The 24,493-nt window shown below is 41.0% G+C and overlaps 1 protein-coding gene across 17 annotated transcripts in view; it reads right to left on the bottom strand.

The window, feature by feature from the left end:
* The window catches only part of CAMK2G (calcium/calmodulin dependent protein kinase II gamma), a 119,044-nt gene that overhangs the window by 19,809 nt on the left and 74,742 nt on the right, over positions 1-24,493 (bottom strand). For 8 of the 17 annotated variants that reach the window (XM_031505224.2, XM_031505225.2, XM_021548901.3 and 5 more), the window contains exons 7-14: positions 24,111-24,213; positions 23,158-23,241; positions 22,190-22,284; positions 19,505-19,627; positions 17,203-17,286; positions 16,523-16,565; positions 8,694-8,734; positions 83-115 (exon numbers count right to left, since the gene is read on the bottom strand). In XM_031505224.2, the coding sequence (XP_031361084.1) occupies positions 83-115; positions 8,694-8,734; positions 16,523-16,565; positions 17,203-17,286; positions 19,505-19,627; positions 22,190-22,284; positions 23,158-23,241; positions 24,111-24,213 (606 nt within the window). The remainder of the gene's footprint in view (positions 1-82; positions 116-8,693; positions 8,735-16,522; positions 16,566-17,202; positions 17,287-19,504; positions 19,628-22,189; positions 22,285-23,157; positions 23,242-24,110; positions 24,214-24,493) is intronic. The other 9 variants (XM_077784581.1, XM_031505226.2, XM_021548909.3 and 6 more) reach the window with 2 other exon arrangements.

Here is a 24,493-nt window from a genome sequence, read left to right as displayed (position 1 = left end):
GGGTGATGAGCACAAGCCGAGCGTGCATGGCATGGAAAATGGCGGAGGCACGAATCGCAGGCAGCTTACGGGAGGTGCTCACCATCAAATGCACACTGGAGCTCGACTTCCTTTTCTGGACACATCATTGAGAGAGGGAAAGAGAAGGGAAGAGAGGAGATGAGAAGAAAAGCACAGAAACTATTCACACATTAGTGTGCCAGCAAGGGCCCCCCTGCCAATAAAGCTCCCCTGAGGCAGGTATAAGCAGCAGCAGAAATGCACAGACATGGAAAAAAGGAACAGAGAGAGAAGTCACCATTAAAGCACATAACTACACACCAGGGGAAAGGGCAGGGCTGAAGACTCCCATCCCCTCAAACACTGAGGTCAGGACATAGGTGTCCCACACTGACATAAGGAGAGAAGAAAAGAGAGTAATATATATGCACAAGATGTGGGATACAAGGGCGTGTCTCTGTGCTCTCCCATCTCAGGAAATGGGGCAGCTTCGCCAGCCAAACTGAAGAGGTAGGCAGAAATCCCTGTGTGTTCATATTTGGAGAATGCAGAAGTATGTTTGCAACTTAAATTAGAGAGTAGGGAGGAGGTCACAGCAGAAAGGCATACGCAGGGACTAAAAGAAGAAGAGGGAACTTGTGTGCATAGCATGGGGAGGAGAAAGGCTCCCTCACATAGAATTTGGGGCTGATTGGAGAGGTAAGGTGCACTAATGCTCAAACAAGAAAGATAGAAGCACTCAACAGCCAGAACACTTTGCACTCTCAGATACTTAGAGAAGAACAAACAAGTTCAAACACTACTCAACCTTCTTGGACTCTACTCTTGTTCAATGGCATCTTCAGTCATCGTCAGAGACTCCTTCACACCAAATTGCACTCTCCAGTAAATGAAGCTCAGCATGCACTTCTCTCCTCTTTCACTAAACTCTTAGTGTCATCCAGTTCAAGCTGAGCCTGGCAGGTCTTTCAACATTACAATGCTATGCTTTCCCCTTGCTGTCTCCATGTACATTTTCCATCTGCCCTTCTCCTTTGGTACTATCTGGGCTATTTCTCTGCTGCTTACTACAGACTAGCCCACAGAGTAGTATAGGACAGCACAGCTCCTGTCAGTCAAAATCCACGATGGTGTGGGCTCAGTTCTGTAGCTCTGGACTCTGCACACTACCAGAGCAGCCCACAGACAAAACAGGCCATGGAGCTGTAGCTTCCCACTTCACACACTTACTGAGCCTTCACAGCTCTTACCTTCAATATTGGCCTTCATCCCTGCTATCCTCACATCAGAGCTCAAGCACACACACACTGGCATGTCTTTGAAAGCAGAAGTGCCCATGTTCCCCTCATACCCAGAACCACATTCCTAATCACAGCATATAGTCCACAGTCACACAGCCACTGCATGAACAGACTCAAACTAGCAAAGCTTCTGCCTCATCTGATCTTTAATTCCAGAAGAGACAGACTCTGATCTGTTTGCCATTTGGATCACAAATCTTCCGGTTCATGGAGGCACAACACAGGGCTTGCATTACATGGTTAACAAATTTCTGTTTCCTCTCATTTCTTTAAGGACAATTTAGCTTCTCCACAGGCTTTTCCTCAAGCTAGAACTAAAATAGCATGTACTACCAGCACATGAATATAATGCTTAGACTGCCATCAACCCAGAGAAATCCTTGTACCCCATCACAACAGGGAATTTTTAACTGGGAAAAGTGAAAATTCACAACAGTGAAAAAACACTGTTTTTACTTTTAATGTATTCTGTAAGCTGCAGCAGACAAAAACAAACTATATGGATCCTGAGGTAAACCTGTCTCTAAGAAAGACAATCTCGTTTGAAATTCATACTGACTTTCAGTAAGTTACAAAAGATAAAAGGGATAGAAAATGTTAGAATACAAGCAAAAGGTTCAATATGAAAATAATCAACCAAGCCATGCAGAAAACAAACACCCTCCTACACAGAGGCACAAGTTACACTAACACAGAAGGAAACAGAACCCTCTGCAGATCAGAACTTAATTAGAGTACAAGCTAAATTTAAAACAGTGTTAGTCTATTACAGGGCATGATGTAGTGTAGAAATCCCAGAAAGCACATTATTACTGGCTACTATAAAAACACAGGGAAGAAAAGCTGTGCATTGTGTTTGCAGTATGAAAAGGGCAGGAAGTGAGGTCTGTGTTATGCATGAAAGTACTACTAAACCACAAGACAGGTTAGATAATGCCAACATGAGGCACTAGCAGTAAGTGCTAAAGCATCAAAATTCATTAAGTCAAATCATATACAAGGAAGTTACTAAACCAGATCAATCTCCCAGTATATCTTAACAGCTGCATCAGAACCATCTACTGTTACCTGCCCAAGGTGACTAGCTGAGTGAGCAAAGCTTTTTGTTCTTCTTGTAATGTGACTGCAACTTAGCAAAGTAAATAAGAGAACAGAAGTTTAGTTATAGAGTTCTCTTTCCCTTCCATAAAACAGAACTCTCTAAGAACTACTAGGCAGGGCAGAGATGTCCCAGGGAATGAAAAAAATTGTTAAAGGCCAACACAGCCTATGGTAAAGTATCTCACTGATCACTTTAAGGGTTTCCCTACATCTGAGTGACAAAACATTCTCCCAAAGCAGTACAGACAACAAACCTAGGGATGACCGTTTGTTACAGTTCTATTTTTATTATGTGTGTGAATTTTAGGTGTTCATCTCTCAAAGAGGAGCAGGTTCTCTATGGTGAAACTTAAGGAAGAGTCTTGCTTTAGGTAACAATCAACAGAAGTCAGCAGATGACAGAAGACAATCTGAAGAATCACCTTCTCTTCAGCATGGCAGCCATACTAGAAATGGCGAGCGTAAATCATTCCACAGCACACGCTGAAACATACTATAAGGAGTAGAGTGATTAGAGTGATTCCAAGCAAGGTCCCATTCACAGTCCTGGGAACTTAATATGGCTATTTTTTTTTATGACAGCTTCTACATGCAGTTCTCCCCCAGCCTGATACAGTATTTATGTTAAAATATCATGCTTGCAGCAACTCATATTCCTATGGAGAGTACAGTAATTTCAGAACTTATGGTAGAAAAAAAAAGTTGAACTAAAAGCAGATGATCATAGTGAGAGTCATCTTGAACGAGCAAATTGGAGGTCCTATTTCTACTTCTGCTTTAGCCCTTTTGTGTGATACTGAGCAAATAACGTAATCTTTGTCAATCCATCTTCTCTCTTGCCCTTTTGTCAGCTTGTCTATTTAAATTGTAAGCTAAGTGGCAGGGATTTTCTGCTTAACCACCACTAACTAAGCACACTAGACCCTTGATCTCAGTTGGTGCTTCTAAGCATTACAACAATGCAGTGAAAAAACTGACTGCATCAAAGGTGGATATAATGTGCTACTGGATGTCAGCACTTAAACAGATCTGAAGCACTCCCCAGGTGTCTTCCATAACACAGTTCAGCACAAAACTCTGCTGTTCAGATGAACTTGGGCTCTCCCTGTTTAGCTTCACCATAAACAATCTTTAAACAGTATGTCATTAAGATTATAACAAGTCTGGATACAGAGATAGGAGCATTAATTCCTGTTGGTCATTGTGTGAATGGTACTTGACCCTTGCAGATTTTATAGGTTGCTTTTCGTTGCTACTGTGCCTTCTCTGTTTAAGACATGCTTTCACCAACTGCTTCCCAGCAGCCATGCCAGTTTACAGAGCATTCTTCCTTCCCCACATACTCTTTACTGGGCAAAGGGCAGGGCAAGTAGTACACATCAGGCATAAAATGTACACTTTACTGCAATATTTCTTACAAACAGCAGAACAAATGGTATTTGGTACCTCTTTGCAGTTATGTAATATATAGGGCAGATTTTAGAACATTAACCTTGTTAAACCAAATAAATGGATTTTTCCTCTTTCAGTCAAGTTCTCCTTTCAGCTGTAGTAAAGCTATTCAGCTTTTACTGGGAAAAAAACTAGAGTGCATGTGGCAGAAAGACAAGGTAGAAAATCAACAGACTTGGCAGAGCATTGCAAGTGAATGCTGTTAAAAATCTCCTGCATCCCACAGCATGCTTGACAATTTACTATCTGCATAGTGTTACATTGGGCCTGAGGAACATTACTGATATAATTTTGTAAATCCTAGTAACAAACCCAAGTGGTCAGAAGTAAACAAGAAAGAAAAAAAGAAACTGACAAAGAGCTTAGAGAATGACTAATTAAAAAATAATTACCATTACATGCTTAACTGAAATTAAGACTTTGTGCATTAAAAAATTCTGATTACAGAAATTAGTCTTACAGGCCCTGCTAGAACTGGAAACACACACAGCCTCTCACACCAGCAGGAAGTGAAATACCCCTTTGGAAAAAAGGGAACACAACTCTTTGAAATGCTACCCAGGGACAAAAAAAAAAAAAAAAAAAAAAAATCAATCAGCAGTAGGACTGTAACACTCACTACAGGGAGTCCAGACCCTGACAAGCTTAGAGGAAGGACACTCAGCATAAAGTGTCCTTAAGCTCCATCCACGTGTTTACCCCAGCCCACTCCTTAACCCCTCTCACCTTGCAGTAGATGGCAACTCCAGATTACAGTTAGAAAGGGGAACAAGAAAACAAATATATCTGATTTTGAACTATCTAAAGTAAATTTTAAAATGGTAGATGCACAATGTTGCTCATAAATTTAGAATTTTAAAAAGATACCTGGGACCTAGTGTGATGACCACAAGATATGTGGTATCTTACTGGGGCTCTGCAACTCGTCACTCAGCATCTTCTAGCCTCACTTTCTGGATTTGAAAGCTGAAAACCATATTCCTTGGGGATAAAACTTGGGCCTTCCTGCTGCTACTCCAACAGCCCGGATCCAAATTCTGCTTGAAGAAAATGAGTGCAGCACTACAAAGGTTTGGTGAGCAGGCAGAATTTAAGATTCAAGGCAGTTTAAATCATTCATTATTTAAGATAATGGAAAAGTTCTCAAATGCCAAGCTGATGAAATCTCTACCAATTAGCAGAATTAGCACTTGAAATAGAAGCAACAGTGCAAAATGAAAGCCAGGAATGCTTCAAATAAAATTTGGAAAGGAATTTGGTGGAGGGGGCAGTAATATCTATGGAAATTTATCAAAACAGCCCCTGTGTGGACACACTAGTATTGAAATTTTTAAAAAAAAATTTCTTTCCTGTCCTCCCCTCCTGATCTAAGCTTCTCCCACTGCCTTCCAAAATGGTATGATCCAAGTAAAATGCATACATCCTCACTACTTTAGTGCTAAACTTTGTTCAGTGAAGGATTTGAGCCTATTGCTAGAGAAACAAAAACTGTGCTTTTTTTTTAGTATCAACTCAACACAACTCAAGCTAGATGCTCATAGCACCATGCATGACTATCAAATAATTCCTCTCTCATTTATGCTCAGTCAGCAAGTACCTTGCATCAGAAATTCACCAACACACATTTTCATGGTGTTACTGGGAATAAAACACGAGAAAGATGTGTATGTCTCCCCCAAGCCAGTGTAATATTATGTAATAGAAACTCCCACTATCCTTGTCAAACAATGGGGAATTCTAGCACAGTCAGCTCTGAATACCAGCCAAAAAAGGGGAAAGTTACCTTGAACAGAAAGTAAATTAAGACAAACTGTTGGTGCTTTTTTCTCAATGTCTTTAAAGCCATTAAGTTTTACACTATTGTAATAACCTATTTGTGGAAGAAATACTCTTTCAATTCTTATCTACTTTGTGAATATCTGTGACAACAGTCTTATGGTGCAAAGTCACCCTGCATCAGATAAAACCAATGAAGAAACTGAAACATATTTTCTCTCAAATCTCCATAAAGATTTCAAGATTTCTTGATTTCCAAGAAGGTTGTAAGAGACAAACAGAAAACTCAACAATCAAACAAACCAGTCTTCTTATCTGGAGGAAACATGAGAAACAGCCTAACCAGATGGCATGTGGTCAGCAGCAGACAGCAGACTCCAGTTAGAAGTACAGCATGCAGTGCTTGTTTTAAACCTACATTGGATGTAGAATAATTTGTGTAGGAAGTGGGAGTGAAAAGGATACCACAAAGCTGAAAATCTGGGTGTTCAAGCCATGGTATTTGTGCTCTGCACTACTGCAACGGACAGGAAATCATTGTTTGCCACAAGTAAGACCAGATGCTCTTACCTCAAGCAGACACTGGCACAATTTTTCTGTCAGAACTGTACAGGGTGAGAAAGTGAGTGGAGCTAAAATTACAAGTTTCCTGCATAAGCAGCAACAGATGAGAAGTATGCTGGTCACAATGGTGAGGCCACCAACCAGACACTAACCAACCCAAAGACTGTCCTCAGCAGTCAATGGGCCAGTACTGCTCCAACAAGCAAATGGACATGGTAAAAGACTACACTTCAAATGGGATGCAGCACCCATTACAGTAGGGCTAGGAAAGAGATAAGCACGTACACACAGAAATCCTACAACAGAAGCATTAAGGATGTCCTGCTAACACACACAGAACATTGAACATTCTCTGTCTTGTCAAAGCTTAGCACTGGGGGAAAACAACTTGTACTTTTAAAAGTCTATATTACTGAGCAGAAGAGTAACTCAAAACAGGAGCTTTAATAAGATAGACATTATTTATTTCTGAGTTTTAACACTTAAAGAAATGAGAACTCAAAATCCATACCTGAAGATAGACACCATTTAGGAAAAATGGGAAGCTTAAACACCTCTCCTGGTGGCCCTCAGCTCAGGGTGAACATGAACAATGCCCCTCATGGACAATACTGAGGTTCACACTGCAAAGCCAGACTGCTGTAACACTTTGGAGGGAGGAAGCTGCATGGAAGAAGCTGCAGACTCCTGACTGCAGGTCTCCAGTGTCCTGCAGAAGCAGCAGTTTCCAGAGGACAATCTCACTCACCATGAACAGAGAATGCTATGCTCTCTAATATACCTTCCACTTTATCAAAGTATTCAATTACACATACAAGGAGCAACATACACTGCAAAGAGATGAAGGAAATCCAGAATTATCCTTTTCACAGAGGAAGACATTGTGTACTCCCATGAACCAAACACCACAAGCTTTCTATAGAGCTGGAAGGTTCTAACGTACAGGGTCTCTTTGTAACTATATTACCAGGAAGTTGTGCCTCAAGATTTATGTGTACATCCTTTGTCCATTTTTTAAATATTTTAACCCAAGATGTGACACTCCCTGAAAGCTTGTTAGAAATCAAGAATCCTACGAAGAAAGCTATTTTTTTTTAGATAGGTAACAAAGCTTTGTAGACATGTTGATACCTGCTGTTTTTCCAATTACTTCTCTCCTGCCTCATTGGGATTTTGAAGCAAGCACCTGTTGGTTCTCATTTCACAACATTAGGGATAATTCATGCTTATTCCACTGGATTCTATTGTAATGTTTTAAGTACCAACAGATGCAACAACTCGAACATACTTGCTGTACTAGCGTGCATGTGTTCAATGCATGTCTGTACAAGAGGCAGGCTGGTACAATGGCCAAAAGCTCACTCTTGCAGGCAAATATCAAAGACAAGAATCCTAGGGCAGGAACAGCATTTTCACAGAGTATTTTGATAAAAAATTAAACTCCAAAACCTGGACATCAATAACGTGGACAAACACAACTCTTCTGAAAACACCTCTTTTTCCAGCAGCCTACTTGTACTGTGAGCCCTCTGGGAACAAAACCTCATTAAAATAGAAAAGGGGTCAGAGAGCAGGAGAGAACAAGTGTGCTGGTTCTACAGTGTGAATGTCAGCCCCCTAGCTTGGAAGGAAAGAAGACTGCCCACAGTGCTAAACCAGGAGATTAACTGTTCCACCTAGTAGCTGTGGAGAAAGGTTTGGACTTCAAAGGAAAATGCAAACAAATAAACTCAACTCTTCTTTTCCATGTGGAGGACAATAACCCTTCAGAACAGTTAGGGGAGGCCATGCTCTAGCCTATAATTGTCTCTCCTCCAGTACCAGACAGTAAAGGGCTGCTGAATGCAAAAACAGAGCTTTGGCAAGGGTCTGTGTGACCTCCAGAAATAAATGATGACCATGCAACATAAAGACTGACATTCAAGGGGGGGAAAAAATAATTCCCTTCAGAAGGGAATAGGAGAGTGCCTCAACTTCAGGCACATGAACAGAACTTTCAGCACAATCCTCAGTTTCTGTTCTGTCCAAACATGAACATTTGGAGGCTCCTCCTTCCCCACCCTTCTTCCCAGCTCAGCCTTCAGCATCCGTCCAAGTGAGTAGACCAAGAAACTTCCATGGGGTTTGCTGAGTATATCATCATCAGTCATTCACAATTGCTCTGTGCAATTTTCAGTCAGAAGCACTGAACAGAACAGACTAGGCAGAGGTATATGTAACAACTGAGCAAGTCCTTGGTCTTTCTAATCCAGTGCTGACCAATTCTCTATACATCACAGAAAGGGAAAAGGAATTCCTGCTGCTGCAACAGTCCACTTAACTAGTTATGCAAGTGAGGAACACTAAGATCCCACCCAGGGTTTCATAACAAGACACTGATTATAGCAATCCAGACCACAGGACTATGGTTTTACCCTGGAAAGTGACAGGCACCAGAGGGATTGGCTACCTTCTGTTCAGATGGTGGAGAGACAGTGAAATGGCAAAGCAAGAACTTACCTTCACTCCATCTGACTTCTTGTTCAGCAGGCTTTTGGCAGCTGTGGAGAAAAGCAGAAGTAAGTCAGATTTTGCTTTCAAGACTATCTTCTCTCTCTTTCTCTCTCCTTCCCCACCACTTCCCTCAAAAATGCACTGAACTTCAGAAGGACAACCATCCTGCTAATTCCTCTCTAGCAGCAAGAGACCTAGAAAACAGGACAAGTCACTCAACAAATTCATCCTGATAGGAGAGGGTCATCTATCATATCTATTGTTCACCTATTAAGGCAAAATACCACTTTCACCACCTCAAGAAGACCAAGTCTGAAAAGGTAATTTAGAGCTTCTCTGTCAATCCCCCACTCACACACTGTGACCCCACCCAGACGTGTCAGCAGTTATAGGGGCAAAAGAAACCTTTGATTCTGATTTTTGCAATAGGATAAATGCTGCACCTGTAAGTGCATACATTCACATAACAGATGTGGCTTATAAAGGGGGTGCTGATAATACAGAAGCCTTCTAATTACTGTTATTCACAGTTTCTCTGGGGATAGCTGGATAGCTAAAAGCGACTGAAAAAGTGTAAAAGGCAGCATCTGAAAACTGTTAAAAAAAGGAAGAATGACAAAAGAGACAGGGAACTAGGCCAAATTTCTTAAATGAAAGATAAAAGATACTCTACTGTGCTCAGCTTGAACAACTGGCACTACCAATGAAACTGAGAGAATGATAAGGCCTCACAGAGAGCCCACAACAAATGCCTGGCTGGGAGTGATGAAGGAGCTGCTTCATCTATGACAGCAAAGTGGTACCATGATTGTCAACAACAAGATCCCATGTACAACTTCAACAGATACAAACCATTTCTTGTATACTTATGAAGAATGCATTCAGTTGTATCAACTTCTGTAAACAGCATGCAAGTAGCTGTACTGTACCAACACATGCTATGGCTCTCCTAAGCAGCTAGCTTCTGGGTCTGGGCACCTGGGTTTTAGGTGCAGCAAAGATGAGGCCTAGAGAAAAGGCAAGTCCTAAGACAATGCTGACATGACTATTGAAATTTCCAAAGACATACTGACCAACAAGAACAGAGTGCTCAGTCTCTCTAGAAGCAGCAACATTAGGCAAAAAAGGTTTGTGCAATATCTAATCAACTGTTCAAATTTTATGTCAACCACATTTTCCACCCTGCCTTCCCTACAAGACCCTACAGACATGGATTAGCTACACAATATTAGCTGAGTTGGTGCAAATGACTACAGCATCTCCTCCCAACAAAGAGGTGGCACTCCATATAAGCTTACTAGAATCTTTGAATTGTTTTCCTAATTCTACTCTCTAATGCAAGTATAAAGCTAGATTACTAGATAATTTTATTTTCATTCCAGCTCTCAGAAGCCAAGAACATTGGAAGAACCTCATGCAGAGGTTTTCTGAATGTGATATGTCAGAAAACAGTGTTCCAATGTGCACACATGTAAGTGGGCAAAGCAACTCATCTGCCCTGCAACAGTCTCTTTTCTGAGTGTACACATATTAAAGCATTGCAAGACTGCAAGACAAGTAAGTTCTTGCCACCTTCAAGGCATGACAAAGGCTAGCTTGATTCTACATGCAAGTGAGAAGAACAACAATGTGACTATGGGGTCAAAAGGAGTCCAGCATTCATACTATACAGGAATGAAGGTATTTCACACAACAACTGCTGAAAACAAACTGTTACAGCCTTACAACACTTCAGGAGTAAAGGATTCTGCAACTTAACAAATATGCCAAATGGGACATCCTTGAAGTGGAAAAAAAAAAAAAAACACCATCAGAGATGCAGAATAGTACCACCATATGTTCTGGGAACATCCCAGAGACAAGCAGGGAAGCATCACTTTTCACACTTTCTGCAGTTTTCCCACAACCTTGTACTTGTCTTTGTGGACAGAAAGCAAATTCAGCTGAGAGTCCCTCCATGCAGCCCAGCACTATGTAACATTGATCCATGTTCCCTGGGGCAGCCTGCCCATCCAGCCTCCTTCCCTGATTGCACCTCTGCATGGCACACACTGCTCTCCCACAGGCCTGACAGCATCCCAGTACTGTAGAAAGAAACTGGGTCTGTGGTGTATTTGGTTCATGCATTATACTGTGTTTACAGAGAGCTGGAGAGCACATGAAATGCATTTACACATTAAGATGACTCAGACACTTCAGACAACAGGGATGCATGCAGGTCTACCCACAGATCAACCTGTATAAATTACAAGACAGAAATAAAGGGGGATGCAAAAGGAATTTTTGCACAAGCAACAGACAAGACTTCCTGTAACAATAATCCTTTTAGAAGACAGGCAGATTAGCAGAGAGACAACAGGAGGGGAAGTATGCAAAGACACATGCAGGCAGATTCTTTACTGTTCCTGAAACAGTCTTGTACCAATGCTCTACGATTTCCCAGCTGTGAGATGCTAGGATTATTATTTTCTATCTTTCCCATTTCCTCTATGTGTTCAAGGGATTAAATTCCCTCTTCTCTTAATTTCTAGAAGTTAAGAGTTCTTCTAGAATAAAGAAACATGAAAGCACATGCTGCTAACCCAGTAACTTAAAACCACTATTCTATTCCTGGCTTAACAAGACCCTCTTCAGTTGAATGCTGAAGAGCAACACAAAAGGCTTCTCCTGCACATACCCCTCCCTCTTCCCACATTTGCCAGTTCTGGCTGCTGTAGTAAACAGCCTGGGCTCTGGACCATGCTCCTGGCAGAAACACAAATCCCTAATGCTGAACTCATCAGCAATAAACACTCTGGATGTACCAGAGCCAAGGTGGGACTGAAGAGGAAACACTCCAAAGACAGTCACACAGAGTGTCTTCCCCATTGCCAGCCCCACTCCTCTTCCAGAGAGAGCAACCCTTCATCCAGCCTATCCCTGGATTTGCCCTGTCCTCAGCTGCCAAAACTCAGTTACATTTCTCACTTAGGTTAAGCTTCCAGAGAATTCTTTTTTGGGATGCAGAAAGAACACTGAGGCTGATTTTATTAAGTCTGACTAACTTATGATGCTATCCTAAAAAATGAGCCAAGTTCTGGCTTCTAAACACATGCATTTATACCTGAAGAATTCTGAACTTTACTAAGACTCCATAAAATAAAAATTGTATCATACCAACACAGACTTATGACACAGAGTTGCAGCTTGTCATTCTCATATTCTCAGTTCAAAGAAAGTAATATTAACTTTCTTAACTTGAAGTCACTTCTGGGGTCACCGCAAAGGAGCCAACAGTCAGTGTGCAGTCACAAGAGGCACTTTTGGCTACCATCACAAACAATGCCCATGAATGCAATATAACTTCAAGAATATCTATTTATTAAGGACAAACACCACAATAAAAAGTATTCCCAGAGCCTTCCTGAACTTTAGAGAGAGGACGTAGAAGAAATAATTTTAATAATCCACATCCACTTTTGATGATAAATTAGACTCTCTGGCTATAGTGATAATTAAATGCACTAATGAAATCTGTATCACTCTAGGAAGTTGCAAATAGATGTTACTAACTGAAATCCACTACTTCAGCAGGTCCACACAGTAATAGTTGAGCACCATTCACTGAAACCCTTACTGTTTCTTAAGAGATTTAGTAGATACAGCAAAAGCACTTAAAACCAACTTAATCTTTCGCTAAATGTAACTTCATCTTCTGCTTGGGAAATGTGGTTTCCAGTGATGTTACGCTTATTTAGTCAAAGCTCTACAAATATCTTAATAATATTTTCCCCCTCCATATTTTCATACCTTTGGATTCCTACCAGGATATACAAATTTCTGATCCTGAATCAATATCTACCTAACATAACACAGTAGAAACTTCACATATATTACTTATTTCAGTTATAGAAAAGAACTCAAATTTCTACCTGAGTATAGATATATATGTACATGCACACACACACATGTGCACACACACACAAAAGAGCAAAAATTCAGTTTCACACTTCTGGAAGGGAGGTATAACAAGACAGCAAAATATTTCAGTACCACTTCAGTATTTGTATTATTTCCTCCTTCTTTCTCTTTAGTCAGCTAAAAAAAATGTCTCTGTACAGGTTACATTAAATATACACAGGCATATTCACACCTTCTTTGCTTAGTTAGAAAGACCTCTGCTCCTCAAATCTGCTACCAGCCTCTCTCAACCTCACCTACATAGCCAAATCTCAAACCTGCACATTGGAGTGTTAATAAGGATCTGCAGAGACATGTAATGAATTCCAGTTACTGTCACACTCTGTCACAATAGCTCCCTCACAAAACTGACTTGAGCGAGCAGTGGCAACCCAGAAGAAAGGTCAACATCAATTAAAAATAGAGGTTTCAGGCATAAGGCATAATTACCTGCAAAGTCTGCCTTGGAATCTATTTTGAACATAGGACTGAATGTGATAGAAATTAATTTCACAGTGTGAAACACTTCTTTAACAGCTCCCCAAATTAACAGCTGCAATCCACTCAGGAAAACAGTACTAAGAATTTCACATAGGCCACTTGTAAGTTGTGCATAAAAATCAGCTTACGGAGAAAAGGCACTTGGCAGCATTTTGTGAAGATGGCTGCTCCTAAGATGAAAACCATTTTTTTCCATCTTTCATTCAGTTCATAGCAAGCTTTTTTACAGAGTTTTATCTACATAGATGAGTCCAGGCACCCTTAAATATAGCAGGAATCTATAAAACCCCTCCCAACTCTCTTCTAGTAATAAATTTACATTTACTTCTCAGAATATGATTTAGGAGTTTCTTGCATATGATCTAATCAGTTGATTTACCAACTGCACTTCCATATTCTGTACGTGCATGCAGATCACATCAGTGCTTGCTTGGATCATCTGAACATCTGAAGCCCCAGGTAAGCACACAAGTAATCCTGTGTATACCTTGGTGTGACCCTAACAATCCTGCAGCAAAATTTAGATTGCATCTGAATTAACACATACCAGAGTGTAGAGAGAAGCTACAAAGCCCTTATTGTAACCAGGTTTCAACTTCCTGACTTATGCTGAAAGGAGTGCAACTGTACCTGCTTTTAACAAATAGCCTACAGCTGGCCTGAGATGCAATCTTCTAAAAAGAACCACAAACAGCCAATATTAAATGGCTGAATATATCATAACTGGGTAAAGGAACCAGATATCCTTTAACTTAACTGGCCTGGGGCAAGCGGCACATAGCAAGCAACAAATTACTCAAAAAACAACAGATTTTTTTTTCTTTGTAAAAACAAAGAATTTTTGATGGGCTAAAAAGAGAGAGAGTACTGCTCCAGAGTCTTTAGGAATTTGTCACAGGCGTACACAGAGAAGGAGCTCCACATGACAAAATGTGACACAGGAGATAGTAAAAACAGTGAGATTAAAGGAGTCTTCTCATATTTCCTGCAGATAATACAATCGTGCCTAATTAATGATACTGGGGTCACATGAGCCTTCATTCTCCTCTTTATTCAAAACATCTATGAAAGAATCTTTTAGGAGATCTCATTCCCAGACAGAAAGAAGCTTCTCTCTTCTTAAATCTAGTTCTCTGTCTGCTGGGAATGGGATTTTTAAAAACCCACAAAATAGTGTCACCCAATTAGAGAAAAATAAAAACCCCTTAAGGGCTTTAGGGAAAGAAAGAAATATTATTGCAGAACCCTTCAAGAGCAGTTAAATGTTTGTCATGGTAAGAAAAGTCTGAGCTCTACCTAAAGTTCCCACACAAACTTTTTAACTGATTACTTTCAGTTAGCATGCATTTATTCTTTAATTCCAGCAGATGTATCTACTTTGACTGCAGCCAACTAGAAAACCTAAGTAAATTAAAAAGTAATTACAATTTTAAAAAGTCAAGCTCATATTACACACAGTTCTGCACAGGAAACAGGAGTAGATGATCTCATCCCTCTAAAAACACAAAAATGTAAGTAATTGCTACTCTTGACAGAGGCTTTGCATCTACATTCACAACATCTCTCTCTGGACAGTTTTTATGAGTGTGTCATACTTGGAATCACAGTTTATATTCAAAGCAGAGCTCAGTGACACTGCAAACCCTGCAATCACTAAGGGCCACCTAGGATTTCCTTTTCTTCAGCTGTTAACTGAAGTGGATCCAGCAACTTCAGCCCTTGACACAGAGAAGAATGAGTAGAGCAAACTTCTTCTTCCTCAGTACTAGCTCAGGGATTAAGGAGATGTATAGGTCACACACCATTAAGGAGAACCCTTCTCTCTGGCATTTCAAGTACTCAAAATCTTACCAGTAAGACATTTTCTTATCCAAGCACTTCTGCAGCTTCATTAGAAGTGACAACATTTGCAGACTAAAAATTAATCTAAATCTTCTGTTTATTAAAAAAAAGGATAAAGCCCCTGACTATTTCAGAATCATCAATTAAGTGAAATAAAGATGAGCTGTGTAAATAGAACAAAAACAGTTCACTCCAGCAGAAGGCCCAAGAAAATGTTTAGCTCTGTATAGGCCTGTGCAAGTCCTCAGACTGTTATTTCAGAATCAGTCTCAGAAAACAGTACAGATTTTTTAAGTACTGTAATAGCACAATTGTGGGACAGATGAATGAATAAATTACTCTGTCTCTTTAACGTCAGACTATGAGAAATGTAGAAAAAATAAATTGTTGTAGCCACAAGTAATGCTGACAAATTGGCACAGGTCTATGTGAAAGCAAGAACCAAGAAATAAAAGTTTGGATATTGGTGAGGGCTGTCCCTTAATTGTAGCATAGTTTCACATAATTTTTTTTAACATCACCATACAGAAGTTCTCTGAGTTCACATACTCTGAGTTCACAGAAGAATGTATGCACAAATGTGCACTTTGTGTGCTGGGATGATCATTTCACAGAGGTTTTCATTCCAATTACAAGTTTATTGTAACAATATCCAGAATATAAGTATTGGTATCCACTGTTAGTAAATGGCCAGATGAAATTAACACATTTCCCTCATCACATAATCCATATAGCAGAACTCCACTTGAAAGCAGTTGTAGTCAGGTGCAATAAAAATCTGACTCATGCGTTCAATGACTGCTCTTTTAAAAGAGAAAGAAAATTACAGAGGGTAAAGAAAACAAAGATCCCATAAACCAAAAGCACTTACAAATAAAGGTTTTCCACCCAAATGAAAATGAGCACAGATAAGACTGCGTCACCTAGTGTGCTTAGCCAAGACAATAATCTTCCAAAAAGCATGGATTTACATGTTGAGATTTGCATTTTCAGTAAATGCACTACGTAATGCAGTTGGGTGGGAGCCAGACTACCAGCTATTAAATTTAAAAGGATGAAAACCACTTCTGAGACTCCAAGAAGGAAAACTAATAGCCAGACACTTCAGACCCATTTTTGATGAGTCAAAGTAATATAATACCCAAATAGCTCCTGTCCCTATTCTCACAATATTACTTCCCTGTCCCTGCCTCAGGTCTGAAGGAAACACTCCTACCTAATAAGAGCTCTTCACTCCTGGTTTATGATGGGAAAGCTAATGATATGAGCTAGAATTTCTCACAAGTAATTTCCTAATAAAATATCATGAGATGATTGTGGAAGCTGACTTTACTTCTATTTTGTACCAGACTACAATACCATGTGCTCCTCTCTAAACAAATAATTTCCTATTTCATACTGGTCACCAGCTGAGGCAAAGTGACCATCATTAAACTATGATAAACTGAAACCACATTTCCTCCCCTCTTACTGGACCCCAAAATGGTTTAAATATTCTGCAGCTCACTCACACAAAACAAAACCAAGGAAGGATGGGAACACTGCGGACTTACCTGAAAAATTCCGAGACACAAGCATTGTCGTGAGGATTGCACCCTGTGGGGAAGACAAAGCAGGGATAACAGAAGGTGCCATGTGAGAAAGGGGCTGGGTTGACCCGTGGAGGACACAATGCATCAGTAACCAATGCAGAGGTATACCACTGGTACCCTGAAGAACCCCAGTGTATCCAGGATTCCCACGTGTGGCTCTTAGGCTCGACATGGGACCACTCGCAATCCTGCCTTTCTAGAGCAGCAGCTAGATGCCAGGCAGGATAGCCTAGGAAATCTGAAATGGCACTAAGAATTAAACACACAGCTGTTTCCTAGATTTCACACAGCAGAGAGCTGCTTTTGCATAGGCCAGAGGCTTTGCCCCAGCTGCAGGCAACTGGTACCACTAGTACTGGAAGGTGCAGAGTGTTCAGAAATAAAAGTCCCAGAACTACCTGCTCTATTTCAACTCACTGGCAGAAACTAGAATGGGGGAATATGTAGCTGAAGAGGCATGGAAGGTTAGAGCTTGGAGAACAAAACCACTCAGCTCCTCAGTACACTACTTCAGTCCTCAGTACTGAAGGATCACTCCTCTAACACTGCTAGTCATGAAAAAAAGTATTGCTGCTAGGAAGGCACTAACCTCAAATTCAGAGAACTAAAATCAAACCTAAAGCAAATTAAGATGCACTTACCTTTAGCTTCCTTCTAGCATTGAACTTTCTCAGGCATTCCACAGTCTCCTGCCTGTGCATCATTGATGCAACAGTGGATCGTTGCTGAAAAACAGGAACAGCAGAAAATCAAGAACATACCCCTAACAAATCAGCCAGGGAAGTTCATTCCACTTGCACACAATCCACACGTTCAGGCTGACATGGCCAAGCCTCTCAGCACTGCATGGATGCTAAGCACTGCAACTTCATAACCTGTGAACTTCCATCAAGACACATTAAATCAAGATGGGCTATGACAGGACTGCAACCAAGAAATTTATGACTGAGGTAAAGGTGAGAATCAGTGCTCCCTGATTTTCAGGCACACACAAGATTTAAGACAGTATGAAGATGAAGCCAAATGAACAAGCATACCCATAGGGAACTGAGTTAGAGGCACTACAGAAAAGACCTGGACTACGTTAGCTACAGTTTGAAAGGGAAATTTCAAGCAGTAAGGAAATACTTGTGAACAGCAGCCTTCCTGGACATGGCAACCCCCTCAATGTAAGAGGTTGACTAGCAGAGGCCTTGGCATCTTTGTATCAATATTGTAGAAACAGATTCTTATCATATAAAAGACCACGTATTTCTATTGTACCAATGGAAAAAAATGAGCATAATCTCTATGCAGTAATTCACATCCATCATCCACAGCAGACTGAGATGCCATCAGCTGCAAAAAGACAACTTCCCAGAAGTGTTGCAGCCATTAAGACCACAAGAGGAAATCAGAGACTGTTACTGCCAAGCATTTAGAGCACATGAGGAAGTCAGTGACTAATGCCAAAGTAGCTGCTGCTCTTGCATAGAATCACAAGCCTGAATTCCCTTTACGAGGATAGTGGGGGAATTTCTAACCTGGCAGGTAAGTGTGAACAAAGTCTCCACTAACTTTCTCTTGCTTGGAAAAAATTCTGCAACACCCAAAGGAACTGTAAATTCAGCTACTTTAATGGGAAGTCTCTGCTTTGATCCTATTGTCAAAGCTGGCCACCTATTGCAGTACATAAGGCACTGTGTGGGGAGAATGTAGCCAAAGTGGCCTCAAACAACTCTGGTGGTCACTGTTCTTCCAGCCTCTTATGGAAAGACAGTGATATCCAGTTGTTCAATGTGTGCTCACAAGAATCAGGACACATATTTCAGAAGTTCAGTGGTGCTAAGACACTCATGTCTCAGATAAACTTTTAAACTTTTTTAGATTTCCTACAACATTTACTTTAGAGGAGTCATTCATACCCAGAAAAAAATGTATGTTGTGCACACAGTGACTGCAAAGCAAAGGGAAACAGACTGGACAGGAGGCAGTTTCAGTGAGAGGCTGACATGGCTGGGAAGTGAAATCAGACCCTCCCTAGCTCAAAGACGGAAAGCTGCCACAGGGAGTGGGCTACAATAATACAACTTCAGGTACAGGCATTGGGAGGAAAGTTTAAAACACAGAAGCTTGATTATAAGCATGCAAGGAGTAAAAAAAGGAGATGCAGTCTCAGCTAGTGTGAAGTTTTGACTTCCAAGGAACTTGCATAATTTTACAGCAGACACTCCTGTTAGACATTCACATAATTAAATTGCTATCTGTTGATTTGTGGTATAAGGCCACCACCACCACAGCTTCTCAAGAACAAATGAGAAAAGGAACACACTAGACCCATCTCAGAAGTATGCTGTGGTATTACCAGAGCATCTGGTAAGACTTAGGTGAAACTATTTCATCCTGCAGAGATAAAAGTGCCATCACTGCTGCCCTCCCCTACACCCAGCTTATTCTGGGATTTCCTTGACAACTTTGCAAAAGATTAAAAATACTTAAGTGTGAGGTCTGGCAAAGCAGAAACTACATAGACAGAACAGCAAAAGATTTTTTTCTGATTTCGAGTTTACAGCCAGTTAAGTGTAACAGAAATATCCCAAATATTGCCAAGATGCTATGCCATAAACTAAAGCAGATGAAGAACAAAATGGTCCTAAAATTTTTGACTGATGACAAATTCCATTTGACATTTTAGGATGCTGTGGATTGGAAATAATGTGGGGGAAAAAACAGAAACTGTGGACACTGGACAAAATTCTAAAAGAATAAGGATTTTTTTTATTTTATTTTTTTTTTTTACTACGGTGGCAATAAAAGCACCACAGCATGACAAAGTAGGCTTGTTGAATATCAGTATATATAAAAAAATCTGAAATATTTGAAATATACTGGGTCCTTCAAATCTTCCTGGCATGTCCATTCAAGGCAAACCACAAATCAACCTGTAATAAGGAGAACACTTACACAAACCCATGGGTGTTTGAGAGCCTGGTCAGCTGTGATACGCTTCGCTGGGTTTATCGTCAGCATCTGGTTGATCAAATTCTTGGCTTCAGGAGTCACAGTGTCCCACTCAGGTGATGGGAACTAAAAGAGGAAGAAGGAACAGATGATGAACTGAATAGAAATATCTTATACTAGCAAAAGAGATTCTCCCGTGCCACACAGCCTTTGCCCTTTTGATACCAGGGCTAACACATTTGCAAAACCCCCAATTTTTATGAAAACTCATACTGAATAAAAATCATCCAGAATCCAGCAAATGAATGGTACCAGACAGCAGGACACACCTGTACCACTCACCAGACATAAGCAAGAAGATGAAGAGTGTAAAAGCCTTTTAAGAATCACTCAGACCTTTGAATTTCTTTCACACTCAACAGTTAAAAAAGTAAAGCCACAGATCTTTCTAACTGAGTTCTTACATGGAAAACACAGGCACTATCTTTCTTTACCCCACCTGTCTCTTTCTCCAGCATGCTAAAAGCTCTAACAGCTTATGGAAAATCACAAACAGATAACAACAGCAAAACTGTATGAAAGCAAAACCCACTAACAGGGAACATCCCATCAGGTACACTTTTCCCACTATAAAACACAATATCCTGGAACAATACCAGTCACTTGGGTGTAGCAACCCACCAGCAAGTTGTTAGCAACCACCTACCCTGCCAAGATCTTTACCTGGCCGGGGGGGCAGGGGGCAAGAGAGAAGAGAGATGGACAAATGGATTGGAATACAGAAGCATGAAAACAAAGAAAATAATTTTAAATATTTCAGCTGCTCATCATCCATGAGGGGTAACTGCTTTCTGCTATAATTCCAGTGATGATAAAGATGAGTTGCTTGCACCATCCCTTGAAAGCTTGCCAGTGGTATGGATGACAGCATGCTGTGATTAAATCCTTACAAATACAGGTGAACTTCAGAACACAAATATGATGTTGGGGTAAACCTCCCTGTCTTTAAGTGGGAGAAAAAAATGGATTTATCCTGAAAACATTTCCTTACAGTACTACATAATTTATAAAAAGTTTATTCCCTCTTTTTTTCTCATGCTTTTTTATAGCTTTACTCAGTTGGGTCATAACAATACACCTGCTGTATTTGATTTGCATATAACCTCCTTTCTGCATTCGCAGGCATCATTAAGGCATTATACAATTTGTTCTGAAAATATTGCAAGAGGATACTCAAAAATCATGATACTGAAGTTTCAAGCAAGGACACTTTTCCCACACCTGAACTCTGAAGTATTCGTGATAATGTCTTGCAAAACCCCTACCCAACAGCACAAAGTAAAAAAATTAAAAATTTTTTAAATCACTGTTTTCACAGTTGCCACTTCCTCTCTGAGAACAACAGACTGGTCCTGTGCACACAGGCCCCTTGGTGCCAGGTAAGGACACCAGGGACAGGTGCATCAGTAAAATGAAGCAGTTTTCTATCAGGCAAAATGAGGGAAGAATCTACTGAAACTGTTCACTATAGGTGAGAATTCAAAAACAATAGATAGGCAAGGAGGAATCAGGCACTTCACTCTTCATGACTTACAGAAAGAGGTATTTAATCCCTGAAGTGCTTTGAAAATCCCCATTGATATAATTAGTGCAAAAATTCTTTAAATAAGAACAACCAACACATAAACTGGAGGGGCAGCAAGGCAAGACCATTCCAGGCTATCAAGTACAAAGTCATCACTTTGCTTTCACTCAGGAAAGCCACAAAGCCAGGACACAGGCAGACTTTTGTTCTCACCAGTACAGCTGCTCTCATGGTCTCAAGCACTGAAGCGGGGAGGTAACCAGCAGAAGGAGTCCAGCAGACCCCTCACCTTTTGGGGTTTTATTTTTTTTAATACAAACCACAAGACAGCCTACAAAAAGAACTCCCCAACTTCCTCTTGATATTCATGCCCACAGGCTTTGAGCTAGGATTTCCAGGAGTTCCTTCTATCCTCTCAAGCCTCTCCATACATGTAAGAATTTATGTCAAACGTTAAAGCTGTGGTACTCAAACTACATTTTATTTCACCTTTGCTTCCCTCAGTACTAACCTCCTTGCTATTCCTCTTTAAGGCACTTTTTATACCTCAGTTTTGCCGTGCTCTAGGAAGTGTTCCATGATCTGCTTGGCTTTTTACCAGAGCCTCCAACCCAATCCACCATGCTCATCCCCAGCACAAAGCCAGCCCTCCAATGGTCCCCCACCATTCAGTCTTCTCACTGGACACCATGCTTTCCATAGACTACAGCACAGAGGAGTAAAGGACCATAATTTAAGCTACTATTCTACAGAATACATCCCCATATTTTTATTAGGCCTTGACAAAGACAAGCTCCTTCACTCTATCTCCCCTCTACTCCACTGAAAATATCAGCATTACTAGAGGAGATAATTTCCCACCCTCTGCATTTCCCTAGCAAGCGTCAATGCTCTAGTGCCCACTGTGATGCTTTCCCTTCATATCCCTCCAGCAGCCCCAGACAGGACTGTATCCCAGGCAGTGAAGACAACCAGGTGTATGAGCACGTCCAACGTCACTTTGCACAGAAGCTTGGGCCTGCTGCAGGATGCCAGGTAAGACAGTGCCATGTTTTGGATGGCTTCTACACCCATGCAGGTACTCAGCAAGAAAGTGCCCTTACGTCATAGGCTCCGGCTTTGATCTGCTGATAGAGTTTGTGCTGATCTTCATCCCAAAAGGGAGGGTACCCCACTAGTAATATGTACAGAATCACTCCTGGGAGGGAGAGACACAGATACACTATGGTTAGGCTAATGTGCCATTTATTCCTTCAGCCCCTCTTCCTTCCCTCTTGACAGTCCCCAAGGCAATGATTTCTCCATATATTCATTTGCCATCATATTTAGTCTTCTGAGATAGCAAAACACACTACAAATCTGTCATCTGCTGGACCTCATCCCGGCACATGATGTTCAGCTCTTAACGCCAGTGTCAGGAGCTAGAACGACCTGCACAATGTCCTTCTACCCTCCTCTGGCTACCATGGCTGGCGAGCCACAACTCCCAGCTGCCCTCAGAGTAAGATGAAGCCACATCTCCTAGGGTTCCTGGGCAGCAAGGGACGTTTTAGGAAGGACTCTCTTTTTAGATGCTTACTGTACATGGTGTTGGGACAAAAATGACTCTGACAAAGCTGACACTCCTGGCCTGCCGTGAACCGTTTAGTCCATGTCAGGCAACACTGAGATCATAAATCTTTAAACTTATCTGTCCCAGATACATTAACACTTACTTCTTTTGTGTTTAAAAAATCATCCCACTTCAGTATTTCATCTTCTACATAGTTAGTGTAATAGGAAATTACTACAGTTATCTAAACAACTGACTCTGTAAAGCATAGACGGATCCTATCTCTTGAGTCTCATACATCTGACAGATGGCCCAAGGAAAAGATTAGGAGCCAGAATCAAATGAGTTCAGGCTCCAGTATACATTCCATCTACGCAAGGTGCTTATCCTCAATTGTGCCTTCATGTGTCCACCCAGTAAAAAGGAGCACTCTGTACCCTCCCAGCAACAGGCTACATGGAATCACTCTTTTACATGGAATGATGTTGTTTAAGTGTAAAACATTTTTTCAAATCTTACCACATGCCCATATATCCACTGGTTTTCCATAAGGATCTTTTCTTAAGACTTCAGGGGAGAGGTAGCCTGGAGTACCAGCAAACCCTGCCAGAAAATGGATGACATGAAGTACTAACAGTACCCAAGCAGAAGAGAGCTTGCCATATCCCAAAATCCACTAGTGATAACTAACAAATTCCAAAATTGTCTCTCCCACCCTTCATCTCTTATTTGCTTGAGCTGTCTCTTGGTAAACCAACAAAAAGAGGCAAGAAACACCAAAATAAAACAGAAAATCAGATGGGATCCAGTGCCTGTGTATTGCAAGAAAAACAGACAAGTAAGAGGGACCATGTCAGCCAGGTGGGCACAAACTTGTATGCCAGGCCTTATATCATTGTTACACATAATGGCTTGGAGTTTGAAAACACAAGACACAAATGGAACACATCTGATTGCCGAGTGATAGGGGGAGACCGGGAGAAGTTGTTTTTTCAGAATCTCTGCAGCATTGTAGAGTATCAGAGCTGATTTTTAACCTGAAAAGGTCTCAGTTCCAATTATATTTTAGCTAAACAAAGATAAGGTCAGATCCAAATGTGCCTGAGGAAGGCTAGGTCAAACGCATTTCTGTAAAGTGACCAAACAAAATTCCAGATGTCTACACTTCTTAGCAGTAGGAAAGTTCAGATCAGGGTCTAAACTTAGCAGCTGCATTCATCTCTGATACTAGCATCTACTGTAAACTGAGAAGAAAAATAGAGAAACACAGCCATTTGTTCTGCCTTTCTTTATTACTTCTCTATTGCACCTAGGCTTGAGCCTAAGACACAGAGGCTGTCATGCTTGGCAAAGAAACAGCCAAATACAGAGAAGTGTGCTGGAAGAGCTGAGAGAAAGTACTCAGGAGGATGCAACTCAACCAGCCACCAGAAAACAGGGGAGCAAAGCTGGGAAAGCTCAAACAGTCTTACCAAACCAGGCCTGCTGCTCTCCCTGGACTTCTATAGCCAGTCCGAAGTCAGCCAGTTTGACAGCAGCACCCTTACATTTACTCGCTAGTAGTAAATTCTCAGGCTGAGGAGAAGAAAGAAAAAAGAGTAAGAATGAAAGACTGACATCCTTGTTTAAAACCTCTCACCTAGTATTCACATCACTAAATTGCACCTGCTGACTGAATTTAGCATGCAGTACTACACCTGTTCAGATGAGGACACAGCAACAGCAACGAATGGCCTTGACCTAGAGCAGCAGTAAATCGTCAAGTCTAACATAAATCCTCTGGCTCCTCTGTGGGAGACAGCCTCTTCCAACCCAGCCCATACATTACATGCTGACACCAGAGGGCACTGGCAGT

Source organism: Lonchura striata, chromosome 7 (assembly GCF_046129695.1).
Source record: "Lonchura striata isolate bLonStr1 chromosome 7, bLonStr1.mat, whole genome shotgun sequence".
NCBI lineage: Eukaryota > Metazoa > Chordata > Aves > Passeriformes > Estrildidae > Lonchura > Lonchura striata.
Note: the sequence above shows the minus strand (reverse complement) of the source record. Positions and strands in the feature narration are given on the sequence as shown.